Below are 24,590 nucleotides of genomic sequence, written 5' to 3' on the forward strand. Positions count from 1 at the left end.
TTCAGACTTTATTATGTAGAGAGACACTGGCTAAAAGAAGTGCTTGAGTCATGATTTTAAATCACGATGCTATAACTATCGCGTCATATACCTTACTGAACTACAGAACAACACGCAGAAAGACTGTCACGGTCAAAGTCTATGTGTGTGCACAGTGACATTGAAGCACAGAGCACCTCTGAGTCACTCAGTAGAATCTGGAAACAATCAATGGGCGTGTGCCATCCTTTTTGTGCTATTTGTGAAGCTTAGTTAAAACTAAATCTAACATGAAAAATATAAATACAATTACTGATCAAACTAGTTTAATTGTACTACAACTACCACAGTATTCATTTAAGTACATTGGAGTACATTAAATACATTTCATGGTACATTATCATGGCAATCATTCAGTTCCCATTAGGCTTTTATATTAAAGGTGCACTCAGTAATGATTGAGTCCACTCAGAGGCCGAGATATTCTAAGTGTTATTGGAAATCCTCCCTTTATGATGATGTATAACGTTTTATCGATAACATATATTTCTGATGATTTGTGCAGCATGACTTTCTTGCTGGGCGCATACATCAGATACAATTTTTTAGCTATTTGGTGCTTACAGCAGCAGTGATCGGCACATAAGAACAACGTTTGTATTTTATGTCTTATAGAAATCACATTTCACTTTGTGATTCTTTTGAAAATCTTTCAAACTGTGGTTTTAGGGCAACAACAAACAGTCACATTCCTGAGAATGAGAGCTTTCATTTTATAAACGATTTGTCTATTTAAGTGCTATTTGAAAGACTTTTATATTCATATTAATGTTTCTACCACATTATCTCTAGGTGGCGCTGATTTGCAATGAGGATGTTTTCAGTTCTTATTTTGTTATTTTATGTAACACAATTGCAGAAGTGATGGTTATCAATGAAAAGTTAAGATTCGAATCATTTAAACCATTCCCCATATACCTGACCCATGTATCTGAAAATATTTTAAGCATTAACTTTTATAGCGCCTCCTTTTGGACTCACCGGCAGGTCTGTAGATTTGAAGAGGTTAAAGAGGCAATAAGGTGTTCAAAAAATATTAGTTATAAGAAGGGGCCAGGAACAAATAACCTTTCACTTTCCCATCGTGTCAACAGTAACACATTGGAGCAGTTTATTTACATACATTTTAAATCTGCAGAGGCTTATTGCAGGTGTCAGGCCATATTGGGCATCCCGCTGGCACTGACCCCACTGGCCTTGTTCATTTGCCATCCTTGCTGACAATGAAAATATGTATACACAAAATCTAATAATAGGGCCAGGAAAAAAGGACAAAATGTTTTAGTGAAATTTATTTCAACCTATGCACTTTAAATTCATTAATCTCATACAACCTCTTAGATACATATTTACACATATACAGAGATACAAGCTTAATACTGGAAAATATTTTAATGCCAAATGAAAACATGAAGATAAAACTAACATGCAGCAATGTGCCACATACAATTTAAATAGAAATTAACAGTGACTTTGTATTGCTGAATACATTTAAACTCAAATAAAAGTTCACAGCTATGCGGCCATGAAGTAGAGAAAATTTGTGGTCATCAAACTGTCAAAAACACTTATATTTAATTTCTTCCTTGAATCAGTCTGATTCTAGGAACATTGACATAAATGAAAATTTTTGACAAGTTTGAAGAAATACTTATTCTTTTAATAAACTTAAAAACTTGATTGCTGGTTTCCAGTCTTTGCATTTTGAAGCAATCAAATGAATATCCATGATGACATACATAAAATAAATTACATGTGAATACAATATGTTGTTACTGGACAATTGTAATAACATGTACATGAATGTTGCAGATCAGTAAAGTGACAGATACAACAAAATATAATTAAATACAATTCATTGACAACAATAGTGGTCATAATATACAATATTTATATATGTATATACTGTTTTAATGAAAAACACGAGATAAAAGTTAATATCTGTACAAATCGTATCCTTTTACAGGAAATAATTTAAACTATACAGCTATTTTTGATTAATACATACAGTGAATGACATGACTTTTCACAGTCATTTCAGTCGCAGGAAACCTGGCATAACCTCAATAATATTTAGTGTAAAAAACAAAATGTAATTGTCTTGTTGCTACAGCAAATCAGACAGGAGCTTTAGACGGTAAGAAAATAAGACATTCCAAAAAGACACTAATATTCTCCTTGCAAGATCAATAAAATTGGTGGAAGCTCAACTTTTCTTATAGAAAGGTCCATTGAGTGCGCTTATTATTTTCAATGAAACTGCAGATTACTCTGATGATGTTACAGAAGCCTTTAAAGGGACAATTCACTCACAAATTAAAATTCTGTCATTATTAACTAACCTTCATGTTGTACCAAACCAAACTTTCTACTGGAACACAAAAGATGTTGGGCAGAATGACATACAATGAAACCGAATGGTGACTGAAGCTGTCAGGTCCCTAACATTCTGCTTACAAATAAGAAAGTCATGTTTGTAAACAAGACTGAGATGACAGAAGTGTCATTTTTGGGTGAACTATCACTTTAAGAATCTATCTGTCACTGTCTAATCTTTTAGGAAACATATCATGCAGTTGTGAGAGGAGGTAACAGCTTTGCTTCAGTACATTTGAAGCAAAGGAGAATTTGAATGGGGAACAGCAGACACAAAATTGCAGTATCCCTCCTATTGCGCTCTCTCCTCTTATAACATTAAGAAAGAGTGACGCTCTATATAAAATATCCTGAAAAGCGGATACTGACCGCAGAGGTCAATTCCTCTCTCAGCAGAATTGAGGAGGTTAAATACAGTACAAAGACCCGAGAAGCTTCAGTAGAAAGTGCACTGTGTAGGAGCTGCCAGAAGGCAGTGGTGCAGATGTAGGTTTGAGGCCCAGACTTCAGGCTTTGATGTCCGAGAAGCTCGTGTAGGACTCACTACAGCTAGAGGATGTGCTGAGGTTGCCAGATCCACTGCCTTCTGTGGAACAACACACATTAGCTAAAATCGTCACCTGCAAAGCGCTCACATGACAGGATCACAGAGAATCATGATTAGTGGTGTTTGCTTAGGCAAAACAGGGAGTGCATGGAGTTCAGTTACCTGAGCTGGAGAGAGATTGAGAAGATTTGGACTCTGTGATAAGAGTTAGTATGTTTGTGGCTGGCACCCAGCCCTCTTTATTGGTCCTCAGATTACGTACAAACCTAAATGACCATGAAAAAAAAAATATACAACAATAACATTAATATCACACCAGATAATCAGTAATGCAAACAGAGTCTCTTCCTCTAAACATTAACTCTTTAAGCTCTGATCGGGCCACAGAGAAAAAATTATGATCAAAATATAAATAACTATAAGTCTTCACCAACACAAAATAGATATCATTTTAAAACATAGAAGCATGATGCATGTAGGCATAATGATCAAAACTATAAAAGTGATTCAAAATTTGCAGACTGTACTATTACTGTATTATTGTAATAGGAAGAAACATTTAACTTATCATAATGAGTCATATGTTGTTGGAAAGCTCTCAAAGAGTAGAATACAACCAGCCTATTTGTTTTATTCATAGACAAAAATATTGCAAGTGATAGCTAAGTATATGTCATACATGTTACATGTAAACAGTTGTTACTTATAAGCTGTGTTTTCACATATAACTTCACAAAACATATTGCATACCATTACTTATACAAGGTGATTATCTTACAAATGAGCCCACACACACACAATTAAATAAAATGCATAGATCATTAGATAATCCACACGAAGCACAATAATGTGTTATCTGGCTAAAAAATGCTAGCTTTCCTGGATCAGATGACTTCATCGGAAATAACGTAGTACACTGTCCAGAGTCATGGAATGCTAAACCAATTGTATTAGGATTCAGATCGCTGCAACCAGAGGTGGAAGTCATCCAAATATGGCCAGAGAGGATCGTTCACTGTGATTAAATATGGCCACCAGGAGATGGTGCCAAGTACATGACACAGACTCAATGATGGCTCAAATGACACAGAATGGAACTGAATGAGATCTCAATACTCGTGTTTTAGAGAGAGGGAGAGAGCATCCATTTAGTCAATATTGTATGTGTAATTAGTTCTTATGTACAATTATTATGTTTTTACTTGTTTCGAGAGGCTTTTGAAAACTTGGAGACATTTTTGGACACTAGGGTAAATTATTTTTGTGATGCTATAACGTTTGAATGCTTTGTTGTTTGTAGTTTTTTTTTTTTTTAGAGATAAATAATGTAAAATCAGAAAAATAAAATGCATTTTGGGAATGCCAATGAAACACATTTAGATTTTAAAGGGTTAAAAGGCCCAATAATTTTTTTTTTTTTTTTATAATTATGTTTTAAAAACATCCTTCAAGTACTAAGCACAATTGCCCCGCTAGTAAACATCTCTGTTTTATCTTAATAATATTATATTATTCTTCTTAATATACCATTAGGCTTTTGTAGCTGTGGGTTTAGAACCTCTGGAGACACCGTAGTGACTTGTAGCTGTCAAATATCTTTATTTGGTATCTCAGAGGCAAGTGTTGTTGCATATGAAGCTAATAGACCACAGCCAAGGTAGGCGAATATTACATTTTTCACAATTTAAAACAAGCCTGTGCGGGACATATTTACAGTCTATTCAATAGGTTGTACTGTTATCGTGGGTTAAATATTTTATTTATTATTTCTAGCAAGTATACAGTTTATTTCAGCACTCTTTTATAATTTTATATAAATATTATCATTAAATAAAATGTAGATGCTCTATTCAGCCTTTAACTAGGGTAACCCCACCTCCAAAATCCCAATTGAACCACTAACTGTTATATACCTTGCTGTTGATTTTTCAAATGGGTTGTCAAAATTGGATGTGTAGAATATTTCATAGTCCTGAATGAGTGCAGCTTACCAGCGTCCATCATCTCCTTCTCTGACCAACTCCACTGTGTCTCCACTCTTTACCGTCACCTCCTGCGGTCCGCTTTTATCATAGTCAGCAGCTACCACATACCTGCCTGGAGACTACACACAAACAATCAAACATTAGGCCATCAGGGTTGTATCGAAAGCTATTTGTGAGAAATCCTGGGTAATTGCAACAAATAGATGTTTGGCTATAATGACTCACCAGTTTCTTCCCTCCCTCCTCCTCGGGGTCAGAGTTCATGGGGTCCTCGGTGCTCGAGTAACCGTCATTCTCCTCTGACGCATCCATAGACAGTGATGCCTTGGTGAAACCTTGTGGAGGAGAGCACAGGTGAATGAATGTGACATTTTGTTTATGTTGAGACAGCAAGAGTGTAATAATGGTGTCCCAAAAAGATGGTGAGTAAGAGGTAAGAGATTGGCTCCGAGCCTCCTGCTGCCTACATAGGCAGCTACCTTCTAAGGCAACATATTAAGTGTCAATTTTGTAATGCTCTACAGGCACCAACTCACGGTAGACTAGTCTCTCAATTGATTTCAATAGAGTTTGGCATTAGCATGTTGCAAAGCAAATGGTGTGATGCATTTAAAAACCATAAAATTACACAGCACATACAAATAATGGGTAATATAGTCCATTTTTAAAGCCTCTTTTTAATCAGTATTTTTTATATTTAATGAATAAGCTATTTATTCAACACTGGCCAACATGTCTAGTTAAAAAAAAAAAAAAGTATAACATTGTTTTCTCTGTAAAGGATACATGCTGCCTTAGAATTTGGTCAAAAGAAGGTAACTTAGAAGGCATCAGAATCATGCTGCCTACCTTTTTGAACACCCTTTGCATAAGTAGCATGCATATGTTGCCCTAAAATGTTGCCTATGTAGGCAGCTCATTAGATTTTGAAACAGAGCCAGAGTGCCTCTCATGTCCATGTGAAAAGAGGAATGAACAACAGCTCCAGGGAACGAGCTAACAGGACGAACTGTTTGCGTTTTGTTCAAACAGCCATGACTCATGAAACATGATTTTGATGATAGCTTGTGAACAGGGTATATGACGTCACCAAGCATACAAAACATGTTTATGAGATGCATAAACATCGATAAATGCTTCTTTAGATTTGAATCAGTGCATTTGAGTGGATAATTATGGATCAAAAGCCTGAAAGAGAAACTGATCTGTCGTTTCAGAATCGTAAAAGTTAATCCAGAACTAGCACCCTAAACGAGCTGACAGGAACCCAAACCAGACACTCATGCACCATTAAACTCATTAAACCACCCAAAAGGAAAGTGCAAGTATTCTTATAAGTTGATTGTCTGGCACAGACTGACATCTTTTGGTTAATTATTTATAAAACAATTACCAAAAATGTACTGTCATATAAAAAGTGGGTCCAAAAGTCTGAGACCACCCAAGAAAAAGCTTCTATTGTGCATTTCAAATATTATTTTAATCACATTTTCATTACAAATGATATCGTCAGCAGTGTTGGGCTAAAACATTTAATAAAAAACAATTATCCTCTACAATTTATTTCTCTAAAATTGTAATCAGAATACTGACTTTACTGATTAAGTAATCAAAATGAGTAATCACATTGCTAATTATGCCTCAAAAATTGTAATCAGATTACTGACTAATATACTGAGGTAAAATCATTGCTAATTACTTTTAAGTTACTTTCTAACTCATTACAAGAATTCAAAATGTAATGCATAACTACTTTTTATACTTGAGTAATTAGATTAGAGTAACCAATTAATGTGTAATCAGATTACACCTAACACTGATGATCAGCATAACAGTAAGTAACAAGATTTAATTGGTTTGTTTTAAAAAAATTATTTCAGAGTTTCTAGGCTGGCATGGAGACAAGTTTGTTCAAAACCAGATGATTCAAGTTATACCAGTGTGGAAAAATTTGACCTGATTCTAAATCGTTGCTTATTTCCAGGAAACAAATCCAATTCAATTTCAATGTGGTCTCACACTTTTGTACCTCACTGTAAATTAACACTCAGGTTTCCTATAGTCTATGAGTGAAAAGGTTTTTAATCAACAATAGTTATTAAATGAGCAGTTATGTCTGTGAAATGCCATTTTGCATAGTAGTTTGTCCTGCAAACTACCTATTACAGTGCAATAACGTCATGCTCTGTGTATAGTGTTTGTCCTGCCAGTCTGTGTGAGGAAGTTTGCTGTGAGAGAGCAATAAAGATTCAGTAATTGAAAGCTCAAAGTTCATTCCCACACCAGGCATCTAATTACCTCTCCTTTTAGCCTGCAACAGACTAGAAGTGCTCATCCATCTCACTCGGGTAAGATTGATGTGGGGACCTGCATCTAACGGAGAGGCAGCCAATGAGATTTCAAAGATTCCATTGGTTTAGCAACCACCCCACAAATACATTTTTGAGATGGCACTTAACACAAACGTTAGATCGTTTGAATTTGGCATGTGTAATAGAAGCGTTTTCTTTTTTATCATTTAAAGCAGTGCTTCTCAACTGATTGTTTCTGGAGCACGATTTTACATTGGACATCAAGTGCCGATCCCCCCAGTAGTTCCAAACTGCTAAAAGTGATAGTTCATCCAAAAATGTGAATTCTCTCATCATTTAATCATCCTCATGCTATCCCAGATGTGTATGACTTTCTTCTGCTGAACACAAAGATTTTTTACAAGAATACTGTCTTTCAGCTCTGTAGGTCGTACAATGCAAGTGAATGGTTGCCAGAACTTTGAAACTCCAAAAAGCACATAAAAGCATCATAAAAATAATCCATACTACTCCAGTGTTTTAATCCAAGTCTTCCGAAGTGATATGATGGGTGTGGGTAAGAAACAGATCAATATTTAAGTCTTTTTATTTACTTTAAACTCTACCCTTTAATTTCACTTTCACAGTCGTCTTCTTTTGTTTTTGGCAATTCACATCGTTCATGCATATCGCCACCTACTGGGCAGGGAGGAGAATTTATAGTAAGAAAATACTTTAATATTGATCTGTTTCTCACCCACACCTATCATATCGCTTCTCAAGACATTGATTTAACCACTGGAGTCATGTAGATTACTTTTATGCTGCCTTTATGTGCTTTTTGGAGCTTCAAAGTTCTGGCCACCATTCACTTGCACTGTATGGACCTAAGAGCTGAAATATTCTTCTAAAAATCTTCATGTTACATTCAGCAGAAGAAAGTTAGTTCCTTTAACATACAAATGTAAAAAAAATAAATATAGTTGAAATGTATACAAGTTATACAACAGAAGTATGATTTACACATAAAAGCATACAGTTTTGTAGTCTGGGTCATATTTTCTTTATTTTTACTAATTGTTTGAGGATGAGAGTGCATGTCATGCAACCTGACCATGTCTAATTTGGCTACCTTCTACCAAGTGATAGATGCTGTGCTATGAGACATGTTTTCTCCTCCCTTTAAAAGTGTATGAACCTATTTATTTTCCTATTCTATATTCTAACGATGCACAATGCTTACTTGCATTTATCTCTACTATATATGACCCTAAGATTACAGACCAGTCGCTACCCACCAGTTGAGAACCACTGATTTAGATTACTTAAGATTAATGTATAAAAGAATGAATGGAAGACACCACCGTGATGGAAGACACTGTATGAAGGTGAAATAAATGTGGAAGTCCCCAATAAAATAAATATGACAAAATAAATGCTCATGGCTGATGATGCAGGAGTAAACACTGGGGTTTTTAGGGGAAAGTGTACCTCTAAAGCCAAAGGGAGTTGGATCACTCTTAATCTCATGTCTTTTAGTTTTGTGGTCTGGACTAGGGGGGGATCCTGGCAGCCGAGGAGCAAGAAGTGAGAAAGGAGAAGGAAAGGACAGGAAAAGATAGATATGTAAAGAAAGGATAAAATCAGAAAAGAAGAAAGTCTATTAAAGGGTACAGGAAATATCCTAATTTTGGCTCTTCTAAAGGGTTAAAGCTTCTAAAGTAGTACATTTATGTTTAAATGTAGGATCTATATTTGACTGTTACCAGGCTTGATTCCAGAACTATGGTAGATATTCTAAACTGATGCTAATCTAGACTCATCTACACAGTTGTCTGGTTTAGTTTATTCTGAGACTGCAGTGTACCTGGAGGGCAGAAAGTGACCATGGGTAGTGTAAGACTTTTACCACCAGAGGTCGCTATCAGCTCTGCAGTGGGATTCAAGCCAAATCTTTATTTAGTATTTGTTCATGGTAAATATGTAAAATTTTTCCAACTACAATTCATTGTAAAGATTTTAAGTAAGAATATTCTGATATACATTGTTTTAACATAACTGCTTTTTATAAAGTTAATTGATGTAGTTGACAGTGTTGTGGCTGTGTAAAGCCCTACTACTGCTGATGTACCTTTTTGGCTCTTGAGGTTATTGAAGCCCTGCAGTGTAAAACGTTTTTTAGCCACTGCAGCTCTCTCAGTGTTGGGACTGGTGACTGTCTCATCTATTTTTCACAGAGAAAAAGAGAGCAAAAAGAAAGGAAGATCAAAGAAAGAAAAAAGAAAAGAAAAAAGGAGAAAATAAAAAAAGAAAGACAAAAGAAAACAGAAAAAGGAAGAAAAAACGAAAGCAGAAAAAGAAAAAAGGAAGAAAAAAGAAAGAAAAAAAGACAAAAGGAGAAAAGAAAAAGGAAAAAGAAAGAAAAAAGGAAAAGGAAATCGAAAAGAAAAAAGAGAAAATAAAGAAAGAAAAGAAAAATGAAAGAAAAAAGAAATAAGAAAAAAAGAAAAGAAATAAGAAAGAAAAAGAATGAAAAAATAAAGAAGAAAGAAAGGAGGAAATAATAAAGGACATTGTAGGATTAATCAGAAGAATTGTAGGACGTCCCAAACTGCTCAGTTCTACACTATTCTATGCCATTTTGTAGTGCAAGTAGTAAGAGTAGTATATTTACACTGAAAATGCAGCAAAATGAAGTGTACTTTAAGTACCCGGATGATGCACTTTTTCAACTGTCAAAACAGTGTGTGGAAATTTGGACACGTCATGCACGCTACATACATGGCGGAAGGGGCGGAGTTAAAAACAGTTGTAAATAATGAAGAATGTATCAGCTAGTGAAACTTCAGGTTGAATGCTTAACTTTACCACAAGCTGTGTGAATGTGAAGTGTTGAACTGAGTTTGGCTAACGTGCTAAAGCTAGCGGCAACACATCACGTGCGCTTGAACAGTCACTTCCATCAGCTGTTAAACGGTGAAAGCTTCTATGTAGTAAAAAAAACATTAAGTGTATCATTTGGGACAATACTACACTTTGAAAATTAATACACTACATGGCTGAATGCATAGTACTTGTGCCGTTTGGGACACAGCTTTAGGAAAATAAAGGGTTCACAAAAACATCGGAGAGTTCACAGTCTAAGCGCAGAAAGAGGACGTCCTGTATAAAACATCCGGTATAATATCAGAACCTCTGATTGATACAAAATTGGTCATGTGATTCAGCAATTGATTCTTTACACATCTGTCACATCTGTCCATAGAGGGAACTGCTTTGAATGAAAGACCCATATAAACGCAATTGCACGATGAGAAGGGGTGACTGACCTTTGACCTTATCAGTGTTTTTGGGTAAAGAAGCTGTACTTGGATCTACCACTGTCGGTTCAGTTTTCTTCTCCTCTCCCTTCTTGAGGCTCTTTGTGTTGGTCTTGAAGGTGCTCGTGGTAAATGTGGTGCTGGTGGGTGTTAACTGAGAGATCTGATCTGAACTCTTCTGCTGGCTTGCTTCTGAAATGCAACACCATAACATTATTAGATAACTAGAAACGTACAAGCTTAAAGCCAATGTTGCTTTGTCGCACTGTTCGGGATGCTCAAACAAACAGAGCAATATTGAATTAGCGCCACAGAGCCACCGTGTTGATTCACTTTTTGGGGTAATCAACCCATGAATGGCTTACTTACAGCTGTCTCTGCATAATAAGTATTTTAACAACATACATTACCTTATTAGGCAAGATTGAGACTAGATTTAGATTATCATATTTTGTGACCACATGTGATCTCAGACTCTTAGTAAGAGGAGATGTTTCTCACCCCTGCAGGCCTTCAGCTGGCCAGTCAGAACCTTCCTGATTTCATTCACCCATGCCGTTTTGACTTCTGTTGACGGTGCCTGAAATTACACGTTAAAGTGATCAGGTTAAGTGGCAGGTATTAAATCAAATTATACATATTCAAAAGCAGTTTACACAAGAGAAAGTTTATTTTAAAATTTTACAATTTGTTTACCTGTGCAATGTACACCTCCTCTCGAGAGTTACACCAGATCTCAAACTTCTTGTTGTCTCCTTTTGCATTTTCAGTAATACCCACAGCACTCATCTATCAAAAGACAAACATGATCAGACTCTATATATATATATATATATATATATATACAGTTATGCACATTTACCAAATGGACTAATATCCACTTGAGAGGCATGAATGAAAATGTAATATTGTTTGTTCAGTCTGCTGACTTACACTGAGTGAGTGTTTGAAGCTGTATGAAGGGGCTTTCTCATAACCCTCTCCGCTCTCCTCTCGTTTCTTGCAGAAGAGCAGAGCCTTCTCATGCAGGAACAGGTGTCTCTGCATGGGCTTGAAGCGTGCCAGGTCTTTCACTTTTACGTGACCCTTTTTATGCTCCGTCCACACGCTAAACGACCCCTGCATCAGCAGCCGGCCCAGGTCACTCAGGTTACCCTAGAAACACAGGTCAGGGGTCAAAGAATGCCCCATTGATGCAACTTATCTTTTTTAAGCTGAACGTGTTTTACATGCTGTATAAACATAAATCTGTGACTTATAATAACAATAAAAATGATCTTACATACGTACATAATAAATACATCTTTTGAACATTACATTCTAATGTTTGAGTAAACAGGTCTCCTTACTTCATATCCAGTGATGGCAATAAGGTGCATGGAGTCATTCACAGCCTTCAGGATGCCTAGAATAGAAGAGAGCGCCTCCTGCAGGTCATCCTCCCCTTCACAGCTTTTACTGTACTTCAGCAGTTCCTGGTACATACATATGAACATCCAGGTTACAATAGAGATAGGTGCAAGTATATGCTTTCTATTTACACATGGACTCTGGGTCTTGTTTACCTTTAGTAAAAGCTGGTATTTGGTTATTCTCTGAACAGGTTTCAGCAGGTATGAGTCCAGACCAAGTTTATGTTCCAATTTCTTTTGACACTCCTGCAAAAAACATATTATTGTTTTTAACTACATGACTATAAAAGTCCATTTAGACAATTTACGTGCTAATTGGAACAAAAATGCACATAAATGCATCAGTATATTCATTCAAATGTATTCAATACAAAAAAAAATACTAGTAAATGCATGATAAATAAATTGCTACACTAAAAAAATCAGTACATATTGTATTAAATTAATATGTTAATTTTCGTTGATTAATTTTTTATATGCCATCACGTCAAAACATAAAAATGTCATATAACATTATCATAAGTGGTCTTAAGAGTCTTAAAGACCCCCATGAAATGGCATACAGGGACAGTTAACCAATTTTTTTAATTCTGTCATCATTTACTCATCCTCATGCCATCGCAGATGTGTATGACTTTCTTTCTTCTGCTGAACACAAACGAAGATTTTTAGAAGAATATTTCAGCTCTGTAGGTTCATACAATGCAAGAGAATGGTGGCCAGAACTTTGAAGCTCCAAAAAATCACATAAAGGCAGCATAAAATGTCTTCTGAAGTGATGCAATCGCTTTTGGAGAGAAACAGATTGAAAATACTTTTTACTTTAAATTCCTTTTACTTTCAGAATGTAAACATATGTGAAAGTGGAGATTTATTAAAAAAAAAAAAAAAAAAAGACTAAAAATATTGATCTGTTTCTCATCCACACTTATCATATCACTTCTGAAGCCATGGTTTAAACCACTGGAGATTTATGGATTACTTTTATGCTGCTTTTTTGTGATTTTTGGAGCTTCAAAGTTTTGGTAACCATACACTTGCATTGAATGGACCTAGAGAGCAGAAATTTTCTTCTAAAAATCTTCATTTGTGATCTGCAGAGGAAGAAAGTCACGCACATCTAAGATGGTATAAGGGTGAGAAAATGATTAGATTAGTTTTATTTTTGGGTGAACTACCCCTTCGAGGAATCTTTTCTTTGTAGATACTCCTATTGAACCAAAAATATGGGCAGAACTTAATGAAGGGCTTATACTTAATTTTAATAACCAGTATTTAGAGAGTATTTTATTGGACAGAAATTTGGATATGCCTGTGTGTGCAAGATGTGCCATCAATAATTTTGGTTCAAGTGAAATCTGCATTGAGATCTTTTAGGTGTACCCTGGCATATAGCTGGCCTCAAGGCTAACAAACATGGACTAAAAGTCACAAAAAACCTTATTTATTTTCACAGGGTCTTTAAATTTCTAGTGTCTTTGTGACTTGTGCAGAAGATAACCTGGAAGAAAGCACAGTCAGAACACTGTCTCCATAGAGACTCAGAGCGAGGCTTGTTCTGACAATACTTCTCATAGATCTGCAGATCCGTCATCTGAGAAACATGAAAAATCACATATGAATAAGCTATTCAATAATTTAATAATCCAAATAAAACAAATGTTTTTTCTTACAAAACATTAAGACATAACAACACAGTATGTAAGACTCACCCTCTCCAAGAAACATCGGCCTACCAGCTCAGGGTAATCGGTGTATGCCTCCAGTTCACGAAGAAACGTCCTAGAAAACAAAAGAAACAAAGGTAAGGGAAATTAAGGTGTTATAGGTTTATAAGACTTTATCTGAAGCTGAAACAGAGGGATTGAGAAGGTTCACTCACTTCTTATGGAAGTGGTATATCTCAGGCATGTTGCCAAAGAGGATGCCCTTCTTATGAAGCAGTGTGTTGGGGATTAGATGAGACATGGCAGGGTTGTCCATCTCTGCTGCATAACCCTGAAACAATATTAATATACCATGTCAAATAAAAAGATCTTCATTTTGCGGTTACAAATATAAACAGACGTGATCTGTCCTTTAGTGGTGAAGCGTGTCAGTGCAGCTCACCTCAAGCACACAGAGAAGCTCCTCTACATACGCTCTCTCCGTTTCCAACAGCTCATTCATCACATGCCTGCAGAGGGTGCACATTACATTAAGACCTTCAAACAACACAACTGCCACAGTTATAGCTTAATTTCCTTTAAACTAATAGTTAACCCGAAAAGGATAATTCTCTCATTATTTATTCACCCTTATGCCGGCTCAAACTCGTATGACTTTCTTTTTTTCTGCAGAATATTAAGATATTTTGATGGAGATATGAGGTGCTTTTATCCATTCAATACAAGCCATACGACTAGTGCGCAACACGCGTCAAGCGCGAGGAAGTGTAATCGAGCTTCAAATTATGATAGTCGAGGAGACTGCTGATGTCATGATTCAAAGTGAAAAAAGGAGTAACATTTAAGCCTATTTCTAATCCAAAACTGATTTTATCGCTTCAGAAGACTTGGATTAAACCACTTAAAAAATTTTTAGCATTTTTTTGGAGCTTGAAAGCTTTAGACCATATTGGCTTGCATTGAATGGTCAAAAACAACTCGTACATCTAGCAAAATATCTTCATTTTAGGCATTGGGTGAACTATTCCTTTAAGTCTATTTGCAAAAAGACCCCCGACTGACCGTCTGAGCACAGAAAAGTTCTCCTCTTCATCAGAGACAGAAGGGTGTCTGCTGCCATCATTCAGCAAGTGTGTCTCTCCCTGTCAATACAAACACTACAATGTGTTGATTTCAATGTATACAACTTGCATACACATACAGTGACATGAAAAAGTATATTGACACTTATTAACACAATTAAATTAAGACACTTAATTTTACGAAATTATAATAAAGTCCTACAAAGAAATTTAGTTTTCTGGAAGATTTTTATTTTAAAATTACTAATAAAGAGCAATGTAAAATGTCAAATGTAAAACTAATGCATAAGTTACATGCAATTAAATACTTCCTAAAAATACTGGCGATACATACCTTTCTGCAGTTTCCATTGATGATATCACCCTCTATAGTCTTCTCCCTATGAGTTACTGTAGGTTAAAAACACATTAAGATTTATAAAAAAAAAAATTGCAAACCTGCTGTTCTCCATTTCAACGTTAGAGGGAAGCAGAGTCAACAAAGCTGGGGGTCTGCAATATTGCCATAAAGTGAATGGGTGTACATAAGCAGCTAGGCATGACAGTGTGTGTGTGAATGTGGATTAGTGTTATGGGACAACATTGAGAGGACACAGAGTCTACTGCACTGCAGAAGAGAAAACCCACAGCTTAATTGCTCTGTTGAGCATTGCTGTATTGAGTATTAGTTACCTGGAGAGGAGAGGGGTGCTTTGATGATGGCCTCTGGACGAGGGGCGACGGGCTGCACGGGTCGTGTCTGTTTGGCTGCTAACTTCTTTAGACTGACCCTCCTCTTCTCAAACATTTCTTGCATGGACTGCTGCTTCTGAAACACTCTGTCCACCTGAACCTGTTTGAGTAAACCAGCAAAGAGAAAATATTAATTTGACTAATGCTGATCAATAGCACAATATAAATCCAAATATTTTTTTTTTTCTCAAACAGTGCAAGTTCTTGTGTGTTGTTTCAGTTAAGTTTATATTAGCGAAGCATGACAGGTTTTTTTGGAGAAATTATTTTTAACCCCTTAAAAGGGATAGTTCACCCAAAAAATGTAAATTATCTCATCATTTATTCACCCTCATGCCATCCCAGATGTGTATGACTTTCTTCTGATGAACGCAAACAAATATTTTTAGAAGAATATTTCAGCTCTGTAGGTCCTTACAACCCAGGTTAATGGGTCCTAAAATTTTGAAGCTTAAAAAAGCATATAAAGGCAGCATAGAAGGAATCTACACGACTCCAGTGGTTAAATCCATGTTTTCAGAAGCGATATGATAGGTGTGGGTGAGAAACAGATCAATATTGAAGACCTTTTTTTACTACAAATTCTCCTCCCAGCCCAGAAGGTGGCGATATGCACACAGAATGTGAATAGCTAAAAACAAAAGAAGAATGTGAAACTGAAAATGGAGATTTACAGTAAAAAAGGACTTAAATATTGACCTGTTACTCACTCACACTTATCACTTAAGACATGGAATAAAACCACTCGAGTCTTGTGGATTACTTGTATGCTGCCTTTATATGCTTTTGTAGCTTCAAAACTTTGGTAATCATTTACTTGCATTGTATGGACCTACAGAGCTGTTATTTTTCTAAAAATCTTTGTTTGTGTTCAGTTGAAAAAATTAAGTCATACACATCTGGGATGGCACGAGGGTGAGTAAATGATGCAAATTTTCTTTTTTGGGTGAACTATCCCTTTAAACTCATTTTCTTAGATGTCCAGCAAAAATGAAGTCTAAAAGAAAAGCACGATAAACAAATCTTTGGCAGGACATGTTCTCAATAATGAAATATTATATGTAACATTGCAAAACGAAAGAACTGAGCTTCCTATTGACACCTAGATTTAGGTTGTAGTCCCCTCAGTGGCTGAGATATTACACAAAAACATGCGTGGATCACAAAATAAACTGAATGCCTATGTACGAGCACAAGGTGAGTGCTCAGCTGTGTTAGAGCTCCACCTGCATTTCAGATATGCGTATTGCAAAAACATTTTGCAGGAACAGAGCAGAGAGCAAGAATCACAGGCATAAGATTGTTAACATATACAATATAATTTTTTATTAAAAAAATTGTACTGTAAATTTAGACCAATATTTTACCATTAGTCCAATCTATATGCGTTTAAGGGGTTAAAACCATTTCATTATGTTTGTTGTTTACCCTGAAATCTTGCGTGAGCACAGACTCATAGTCCCTCCAAACTCCACCCAAATCTGTCAGCTTGTACTGATTGGCTGTATCCAGGTAACGCTCAATCTCCTGTAATGCTGACTCCGCCCCATCCTGTGATTGACACTTATCCACTGGCTGAGAAGCCAGCAGGTAAATACCTTCATCACACCATTTAGTGGTCTGAGACAAAGAGAGAGAGACAGAGTTAGTGATTGGTGAAATTGTCATTAACCATGATTATGAAGGAATCAAGGGGGTGGGTCTACCTTCTCTAGACATTGGTGTAGCTCCATAGCTTTGTGCAGATGTGCTTTTTTGGCCTTCAGGACACAACTGATCTCCTCACAGAGAGTCCGCAGGTCAGAGCATTTGGGCAGGATGGAGTCCACAGCATAATGAGACGCTTCAATTAAACTGTCTCCATCACCTGCTAGAGATAAAGCGTGGTCCAAAACTTCCTACAGACAGACAGAGAGTGAGAGAGACAAATATAACTACAGTGGGTACGGAAAGTATTCAGACCCCCTTAAATTTTTCACTCTTTGTTATATTGCAGCCATTTGCTAAAATCATTTAAGTTCATTTTTTTTTTCCTCATTATTGTACACACAGCACCCCATATTGACAGAAAAACACAGAATTGTTGACATTTTTGCACATTTATTAAAAAAGAAAAACTGAAATATCACATGGTCCTAAGTATTCAGACCCTTTGTTCAGTATTTAGTAGAAGCACCCTTTTGATCTAATACAGCCATGAGTCTTTTTGGGAAAGATGCAACAAGTTTTTCACATCTGGATTTGGGTATCCTCTACCATTCCTCCTTGCAGATCCTCTCCAGTTCTGTCAGGTTGGATGGTAAACGTTGGTGGACAGCCATTTTCAGGTCTCTCCAGAGATGCTCAATTGGGTTTAAATCAGGGCTCTGGCTGGGCCATTCAAGAACAGTCACTGAGTTGTTGTGAAGCCACTCCTTCGTTATTTTGTAAAAACATGAGGGTGAGTAAATGGTGGCAGAAATTTCATTAAACTGTCGCTTTAATTATCTTTTCTAGTGTTTTTATGGCTTTTGCAGAAGATGGCCTGGAAGAAAGCTTAGTCAGAGTACTGTAAGAACACCTTACAATGAAAGTGAATGGTGACTGACATTCTGTCTAATATCTCCTTTTGTGTTCCATGGAAGAAAGTCATATGGGTTTTTATTTTCAACACATTTAACTTCGTAAAACTTAATTAATTAGCCCATGGCCATGATGTAAACATTATACATCTTTAAATGATTTCATTGTGAATAAATTGCTTTCTGATCTCATGAATGTAAAAGTTATATCCAATATTACTACTGTTCCATGATGATGCAATGGCGTCTATGCAGTGTGTCCAAAATCATGTAGAAGATATTTTATCACACTAAAATCATGTTAAAACATATAATGTTTGTGTCTTGTATAGGGCTGTCGATTTAACGCATTAATTCAGTGCGATTAATTATACAAAATATAATGCGTTTAATAATTATTTACGCAATTATTCATGTCCCTGGATCCAAATAAGGAATATTCCCACCATCGGAGCAATTTAAGATTGAAGTACCACCTGTTTTCATCAGGGGGCAGTAAGCAAAACTCCAGTTGTACAGACAACACACACTCATGCCGGGTTCACACATCCTCCGTGAGCGAGACATGACAGAGCGTGAGCAGTGCGGTCAGGTCGGGCTTTCACATTGGCCGTGTCTCTTCTATGAGACGCAGCTGCGTATTGTCTTATCAATGCTTTACTCGTCTGCCTCAATAACATAATGCATTTTAATGATCTGAATAATATTTTTTATATATTGTATTATTGTTATTTGAAGGGCTTTCTCAGCAACTATTTATGTCTTGCAATTAATTTGATTAAAATGTTTTAATCGATTGACAGCTCTAATCTTGTCGCTTGACTTTTAATAAAATGTGTATTTTTGTGGTAATCAACATTATGCTAAAAATGTCGTCGAATGAGCTTAACTTGTGCTGAACCCAGAACATTCCTTTAAATGTTGTTCTTCTGATTACTCCTGCTGAAGTTTGCTGCTGCTTGGCCATTCTGAAAACTTCTCACAATCCCCCTGTGTCAGCGGACTGATCCAGCGTAGTGATAGGTGATTTATCACACTGGGTAGAGCATCTCCCTTCCTCCTCTCCGCAGGATGAGAACATTTGGGTAATTTCTGAAATGGCCTCAAATTGCTGTACTAAGCAATTTTATTGAGGAGGAAGAGATTTACATGGTGTATAAAGAACATGTGGCTGTATCTACAAGCACTGGAACATAATTAAGATAAATGAATGATTGCTGGCTTGGAAAAGGATTTTGAAATCTGGATGGATTTCTGAATGGATTGATGGATGAATGGATGGTCTCACTTGTGGCCTTCTTTGCGGTAGTATCCCTTAAGTCATTTCACCCACATTGCATAATAATGTCTCAGGAATGTCAAATGAAGTAAATACATCATATGACAGCAGTGTTATACTTACACATGTTCTTTCCTCATGATTGGTCAGCTCTTTGAGGATATGTTCAGCATGGGCGGGGCTTATTCCTACTTCCGAGAAGCCTGATAATCTGTCAAACGCCAGATCTAAATGAGCTTTGATCTGAAACACAGATACACAATCTCATTACATTGACTTCTATAATGGGGGTTTATTTTGTCAAAATAACCACAGTTCTTCTATCTATTTAGAGTGTCTCAATAACCTCTGTCTCATGTAATCACAGACTGACACAATGTTCAGTGGGGGCAATGCCTGTGATATAAAATTAACGCAATTATTCATGTCACCGAACTGTATTTAGTAGTATTCCAACCATCGGAGCAAATCAAGCTCGATGTACCACCTGTTTTCAGCAGGGGGCAGTAAGCCAACTCCAGCTGTATAGGCAACGTGCAGCTGTACAGACAACAAACTGCACATGGGATGGCTTGACACCAGCGATAGCAGAAGATGAGAACTGTTCTTGCATTTAAACACAACAGCGTCCTTAAAACGCAGTGTTCATGACACGACACAACCAAAGCGAGACACTCAAAACACTTTTATCCAAAGGACTTGTAGTGCATTAAAAAAACTCACATTTTTATCTGGAAAGCATCACAATCTAATTAATATCTGCTAAACATCTTAAAAAGGTCAGATTATAAAAACAAAAATAAACACCTCAAAGACATCTGAGACATACTTCTTGATATACATCTTATAGACGTATTGCAGATGAGCAAACAACATAAAATATGTCTTCCAGATGTAAACAAGCACATCTAAAAATGTCAGGGTGATCTGGGCGTGTGCTATCAGGGGTTGCACAATGGATTGCTGTGGACTGTAGACAAATGTCAGGCTCATGTTCAGTTATATGGAAATAAACAATATATTGCCTTCTAAAGCCACTTTTTGCTTTGTCTTATCAATACTTGACTCGTCTACCACAATAATGTAATTCATTTTAATCATATTTAATCATTATATATCAAATTATTGTTATGTGAGGGCCTTTCTCAGCAAAAGTTTATATATGTGATTAATTGCGATTAACTCCATTTTAATATTAATGTACATTTTAACAAATTATATTAAAACAATGTAGCCTTCAGGTGCTTCTCAAATAAACATTGTTTTAAGCTTTTTAAGCAATCTTTCAAGGGCCAGTAATAGAGAACAGAGTAAATATTGCTTTAGGCTTTTCCAGCAACAGCAGCAATTAAATCTTAATAAATCGTACTATAAAAAAAAACATGAAAAAAGTAATTTAATGCAAAATAAAACCACTTAAATTATTGACTGTGATTATTGGATACACATTAATAATACAGATTCAATGCAGTCAGCGTGTGACTGAGAAGCAGACCTGTCATTGAAATTGATCACAGTTACTAAAGTTATCCAGCCATGGATGGTGAATGCTTCTCTTATTCTTGGCAATATTGTTTGATTAATATTAACGATAGGGCCTATCTATAACAGACAGCAGCAGCAGCAGTTCTATTAGGCTGTATTTACACATCGTCCCTATCTACATTAAGACTAAACAGTCTGTGTATCTCACCTCCCTGAAGTTCTGTTCAAAAAGCCGCAATTGCAGACATTGCTCCAGCTTGGTCTTATGTTTGTCCCAGAAATCATCAAATGCTGTTTCAGTCTCATCTAACTGACCCAGCAGCCTATGAGAGAGAGAGAGAGGTAGAGAAAAATGATAGTAGAGACGTTTGTGTTTATTTTCACTTAAGCAGCAAAAGAATATATTTAAATTCCGCTACTTTCATTGCAACTTTTTTTTTATACACTGAAAATGGATGGAGAGTGAGTCTCTCGTTCTGCCTAACGACTATTTTGTGTCTATCCACTCGCCCTCGCAAACAAATATAGCCATATCTAGATAATGAAGGCTGACAGAAGAAGCCTGTGGACAGCAACACACACAGACAACCTTCCAGACCCCAGAATGCTTCATCACTAGGAGGTCATATGAGTAGAACTGCAACTCAATATGTTACTGTCAGCTTATGCTTTTTTTTCCATGCATATGTCTGCATATTACTGTATAATATTAACCAAGTGGGTCATCTTTTTTCATATGCACAAACACAGCTGACCAAAACGGCTTCATCAGGACAGAAACCGGGCAATAACACGCAGAAGTTTGTTCTTGTATTGTAACCATCTGCTCTCTCCTTTTTTTGCATTGCAGCACAGTAGCTGGTGACACACACACACACACACACACACCTCTGAACAGTGGCAAGGTTCTCCAGTTCATCCTGGTTCATGGTGTAATCTGGATCCTTCACCAGTGGCTCATTGATGCTCTCTAGCAAACGTCCTCCCTGACAGAGAGCAATCCTCATGTCCTCCTGCACAAACACACACACACGAATATGAAATAAACCTGCTATTCAGTCCGATAATACCGAATGTTGAACCGAAACCTATTTAGGGTTTGTTTATGGTTTATGGTTGTATGAATAATCCATGTTAAATTTTTTATGAATCATTATTTATGATCCGTATTGGCTCCAATGTGATTACAGATTACAGTAAGTAATTCCCATGTAATGTAGTGTGTTACATTTAAAATTACTGTAATCAGATTACAGCTACTGTATGAAAGTAATTACTTTTAAGTATGTTAATTGGGTTACAAATATAAAAAAATTAATGAATGTGTAATAAAATAAAAATGTGAATTCATGTACATCTGTTCGCATTTCTGTGACCGTTCTGTAAACAAGGAGAAAATAAATATTATTTAGTGTTTCAGAAAGAATCGTAGAAGTAACATAATTGGTAATGTGATTACTTTTTCAATGAAGTAATCAGCAAAGTAATCTTATTATAATTTTAGTGAAGTAGTTAGTAGTGGATTACTTTAACTAATTTACCCAACACTGTTTATGATCCTATTGCCTCTATTGTTCCAGAAAAATATACCCAATTTTGAACTGTGGTGCATTATATAATCTTTATTTATCTGCCTACGAGAGATCAGAAATAACTAAAAAAGCTAGATGCAGTGCAACGAATAGAACAGAATACATGTGTTTTGAGAATTGTTTTTTTTTTAATTTGTGCTTTTTAACTTGATAAGATGTTTAAAAACTGCAGCACTCCTGTGCAAGATGATGAAAAACAACATGAAGCAGTCGAACGCATTTTTAGATTGAAAAACTATTGAAAAAACGCACAGATGGACACCAAAACAAGGGTTTACTAATTTTACTTGTGGGAAATTCATGATTTGTTGAGCTATGAATGTTGCTATGTTGGGCTGGTATGGATACTCAAACAAACAGAGCAATGTTTTGATAGTGTTACAGAGCCACAGTGTGTACAATTTTAGAAGTGACCTACTAATGGTTCACTCATAGTTATCGCTGGATATTAAGCTGTGATAGAGGAATTTTTACATTGAAAAAATAACAAATTACACACATCAAATTTAACTTGTATTTAACCCAGAATATTATTTTGAAAGTAATGCAGTTGTTTTCTGACCTTCATATTGTCCTTCTTCTCAGTGTGGATGGTCAGAAGGTTGGACGTGGCCTCTACATCATTGGGCAGCTCTGTTTCTGCCAGCTCTGTTCCAAATGACTGCAGAATCTGTGCTGTTTTCTTCACCATCAGGGCAAAACCTTCAATGGCCTACATGAACAACACAAACCATGAAGCAGTTACATTACATTTACATTTATGTATTTGGCAGACACTTTTATCCAAAGGACTTGCAGCACCATGCTTTACCAGTTTAGCTACAAGAACAGTGCATACTAGCATATTAGAATGCAGGCAAAATCAATACACTCATATCAGCAAGCTACCCAAGCACAATCAAACAAATAGGACACCAACTCAATCACACAATGACTGCCAAATTTTCATGTACACTGCAAACAAGTGTGCAGTACTTAAAACACTGCAGCCACAGATCAATACAGACGTGCTGAAAATCAATTAGTGATTACTTAAAAGCAAGTCCACAAATGAAATGGGAAGTGAATACCAACATCCTCCTCCTCGTTCTGAGAATGGAGGACTTGTTTATTACCGCATCATTATGGTGATTAAGAGCCCCATCTGGAAAGGCATACTGTCATGCTAATATTAAGAATGCATTATGTATACTGTGCACAGTATGCACATTTTATAATGCAGTTACAGTAAGGCACTTACAATGAAAGTAAATAGGGCCAGTCCATAAATGTTAAAAAAATACTCTGTTTCAAAAGTATAGCCACAAAACGTAAACATTATGTGTTGACATGATAAAATTGCTTACATCATTATAAGCAAGTCTTGACGTGAACATTATACTATGGACTGGCCCCATTCACTTCCATTATAAGTGTTTACATTGTGCCTTACGTAACCCTGATTTTTTTTTTATATAAATGAATAAGTAACTTTTTTTGTGTGTGTGGTAATCGACATTATACCACAAATGCTGTAGATTGAGCTTAACTGTAATGTGCCAAGTTGAGACATTGCTTGGCTACCAAAAACACCCTACACAGTTACAGCAACTGTAGTACTTGGTGTATTTTATCACTGTTGTCGCCACTTAATAAAACCAATATGCCACTCAGTGACATTACAGTGACTTTACCACTCTTAAAGGGATAGTTCACCCAAAAATCTAAAATTTCTCATCATTTTCTCACCCTCATTCAATCCCAGATGTGTATGACTGTCTTTCTCAGATCTGTTGGTCCATACAATGCAAGTGAATGGTAGCCAGAACTTTGAAGCTCAAAAAAAGCACATAAAATCATCATAAAAGTAATCCATAAAACACCAGTAGTTTAATCCATGTCTTCAGAAGTGATATGATAGGTGCAGGTGAGAAAAACATATCTACATTTAGGTCAATATACAAATCTGCCCACTAGGTGGAGATATGCAAGATGAATGTGAATTGCCAAAAACAAAAGAAGAAGAATGTAAAAGTGGGACTGATTGTAAAATAGGACTTAAATATTGATCTGTTTCTCACCCACGCATATCATATTGCTTCTGAAAATGTAGATTTAACCACTGGAGTCATATGGATTACTTTTATGCTGCCTTTATATGCTTTTTGAGCTTCTAAGTTCTGGTCACATTCACTTGCATTGTATGAACAAACAGAGCTGAGATATTCTTGTAAAATATTTGT

The 24,590-nt window shown here is 36.2% G+C and overlaps 1 protein-coding gene across 4 annotated transcripts in view; it reads right to left on the minus strand.

Annotated features, from left to right (window-relative positions):
- Positions 1–1,345: 1,345 nt before the first annotated feature.
- The window catches only part of mcf2la (mcf.2 cell line derived transforming sequence-like a), an 80,935-nt gene continuing 57,690 nt past the window's right edge, over positions 1,346–24,590 (minus strand). The window contains exons 7-32 of one of the 4 annotated variants that reach the window (XM_052127108.1): positions 22,931–23,080; positions 21,665–21,789; positions 20,985–21,099; positions 19,415–19,534; positions 17,158–17,349; positions 16,880–17,071; positions 15,392–15,551; positions 15,054–15,109; positions 14,700–14,779; positions 14,080–14,146; positions 13,853–13,968; positions 13,683–13,752; positions 13,472–13,564; positions 12,124–12,216; positions 11,908–12,033; positions 11,492–11,713; positions 11,255–11,347; positions 11,060–11,138; positions 10,568–10,750; positions 9,370–9,462; positions 8,730–8,804; positions 7,246–7,320; positions 5,173–5,282; positions 4,954–5,066; positions 3,125–3,228; positions 1,346–3,001 (exon numbers count right to left, since the gene is read on the minus strand). In XM_052127108.1, coding sequence (XP_051983068.1) covers positions 2,922–3,001; positions 3,125–3,228; positions 4,954–5,066; positions 5,173–5,282; positions 7,246–7,320; positions 8,730–8,804; positions 9,370–9,462; positions 10,568–10,750; positions 11,060–11,138; positions 11,255–11,347; positions 11,492–11,713; positions 11,908–12,033; positions 12,124–12,216; positions 13,472–13,564; positions 13,683–13,752; positions 13,853–13,968; positions 14,080–14,146; positions 14,700–14,779; positions 15,054–15,109; positions 15,392–15,551; positions 16,880–17,071; positions 17,158–17,349; positions 19,415–19,534; positions 20,985–21,099; positions 21,665–21,789; positions 22,931–23,080 — 2,982 coding nt within the window. In that variant the 3' untranslated portion in view covers positions 1,346–2,921. The remainder of the gene's footprint in view (positions 3,002–3,124; positions 3,229–4,953; positions 5,067–5,172; positions 5,283–7,245; positions 7,321–8,729; positions 8,805–9,369; positions 9,463–10,567; positions 10,751–11,059; positions 11,139–11,254; positions 11,348–11,491; positions 11,714–11,907; positions 12,034–12,123; positions 12,217–13,471; positions 13,565–13,682; positions 13,753–13,852; positions 13,969–14,079; positions 14,147–14,699; positions 14,780–15,053; positions 15,110–15,391; positions 15,552–16,879; positions 17,072–17,157; positions 17,350–19,414; positions 19,535–20,984; positions 21,100–21,664; positions 21,790–22,930; positions 23,081–24,590) is intronic. The other 3 variants (XM_052127109.1, XM_052127110.1, XM_052127111.1) reach the window with 3 other exon arrangements.

This window comes from Xyrauchen texanus, chromosome 5, assembly GCF_025860055.1.
Source record: "Xyrauchen texanus isolate HMW12.3.18 chromosome 5, RBS_HiC_50CHRs, whole genome shotgun sequence".
In the NCBI taxonomy this organism is placed as follows: domain Eukaryota; kingdom Metazoa; phylum Chordata; class Actinopteri; order Cypriniformes; family Catostomidae; genus Xyrauchen; species Xyrauchen texanus.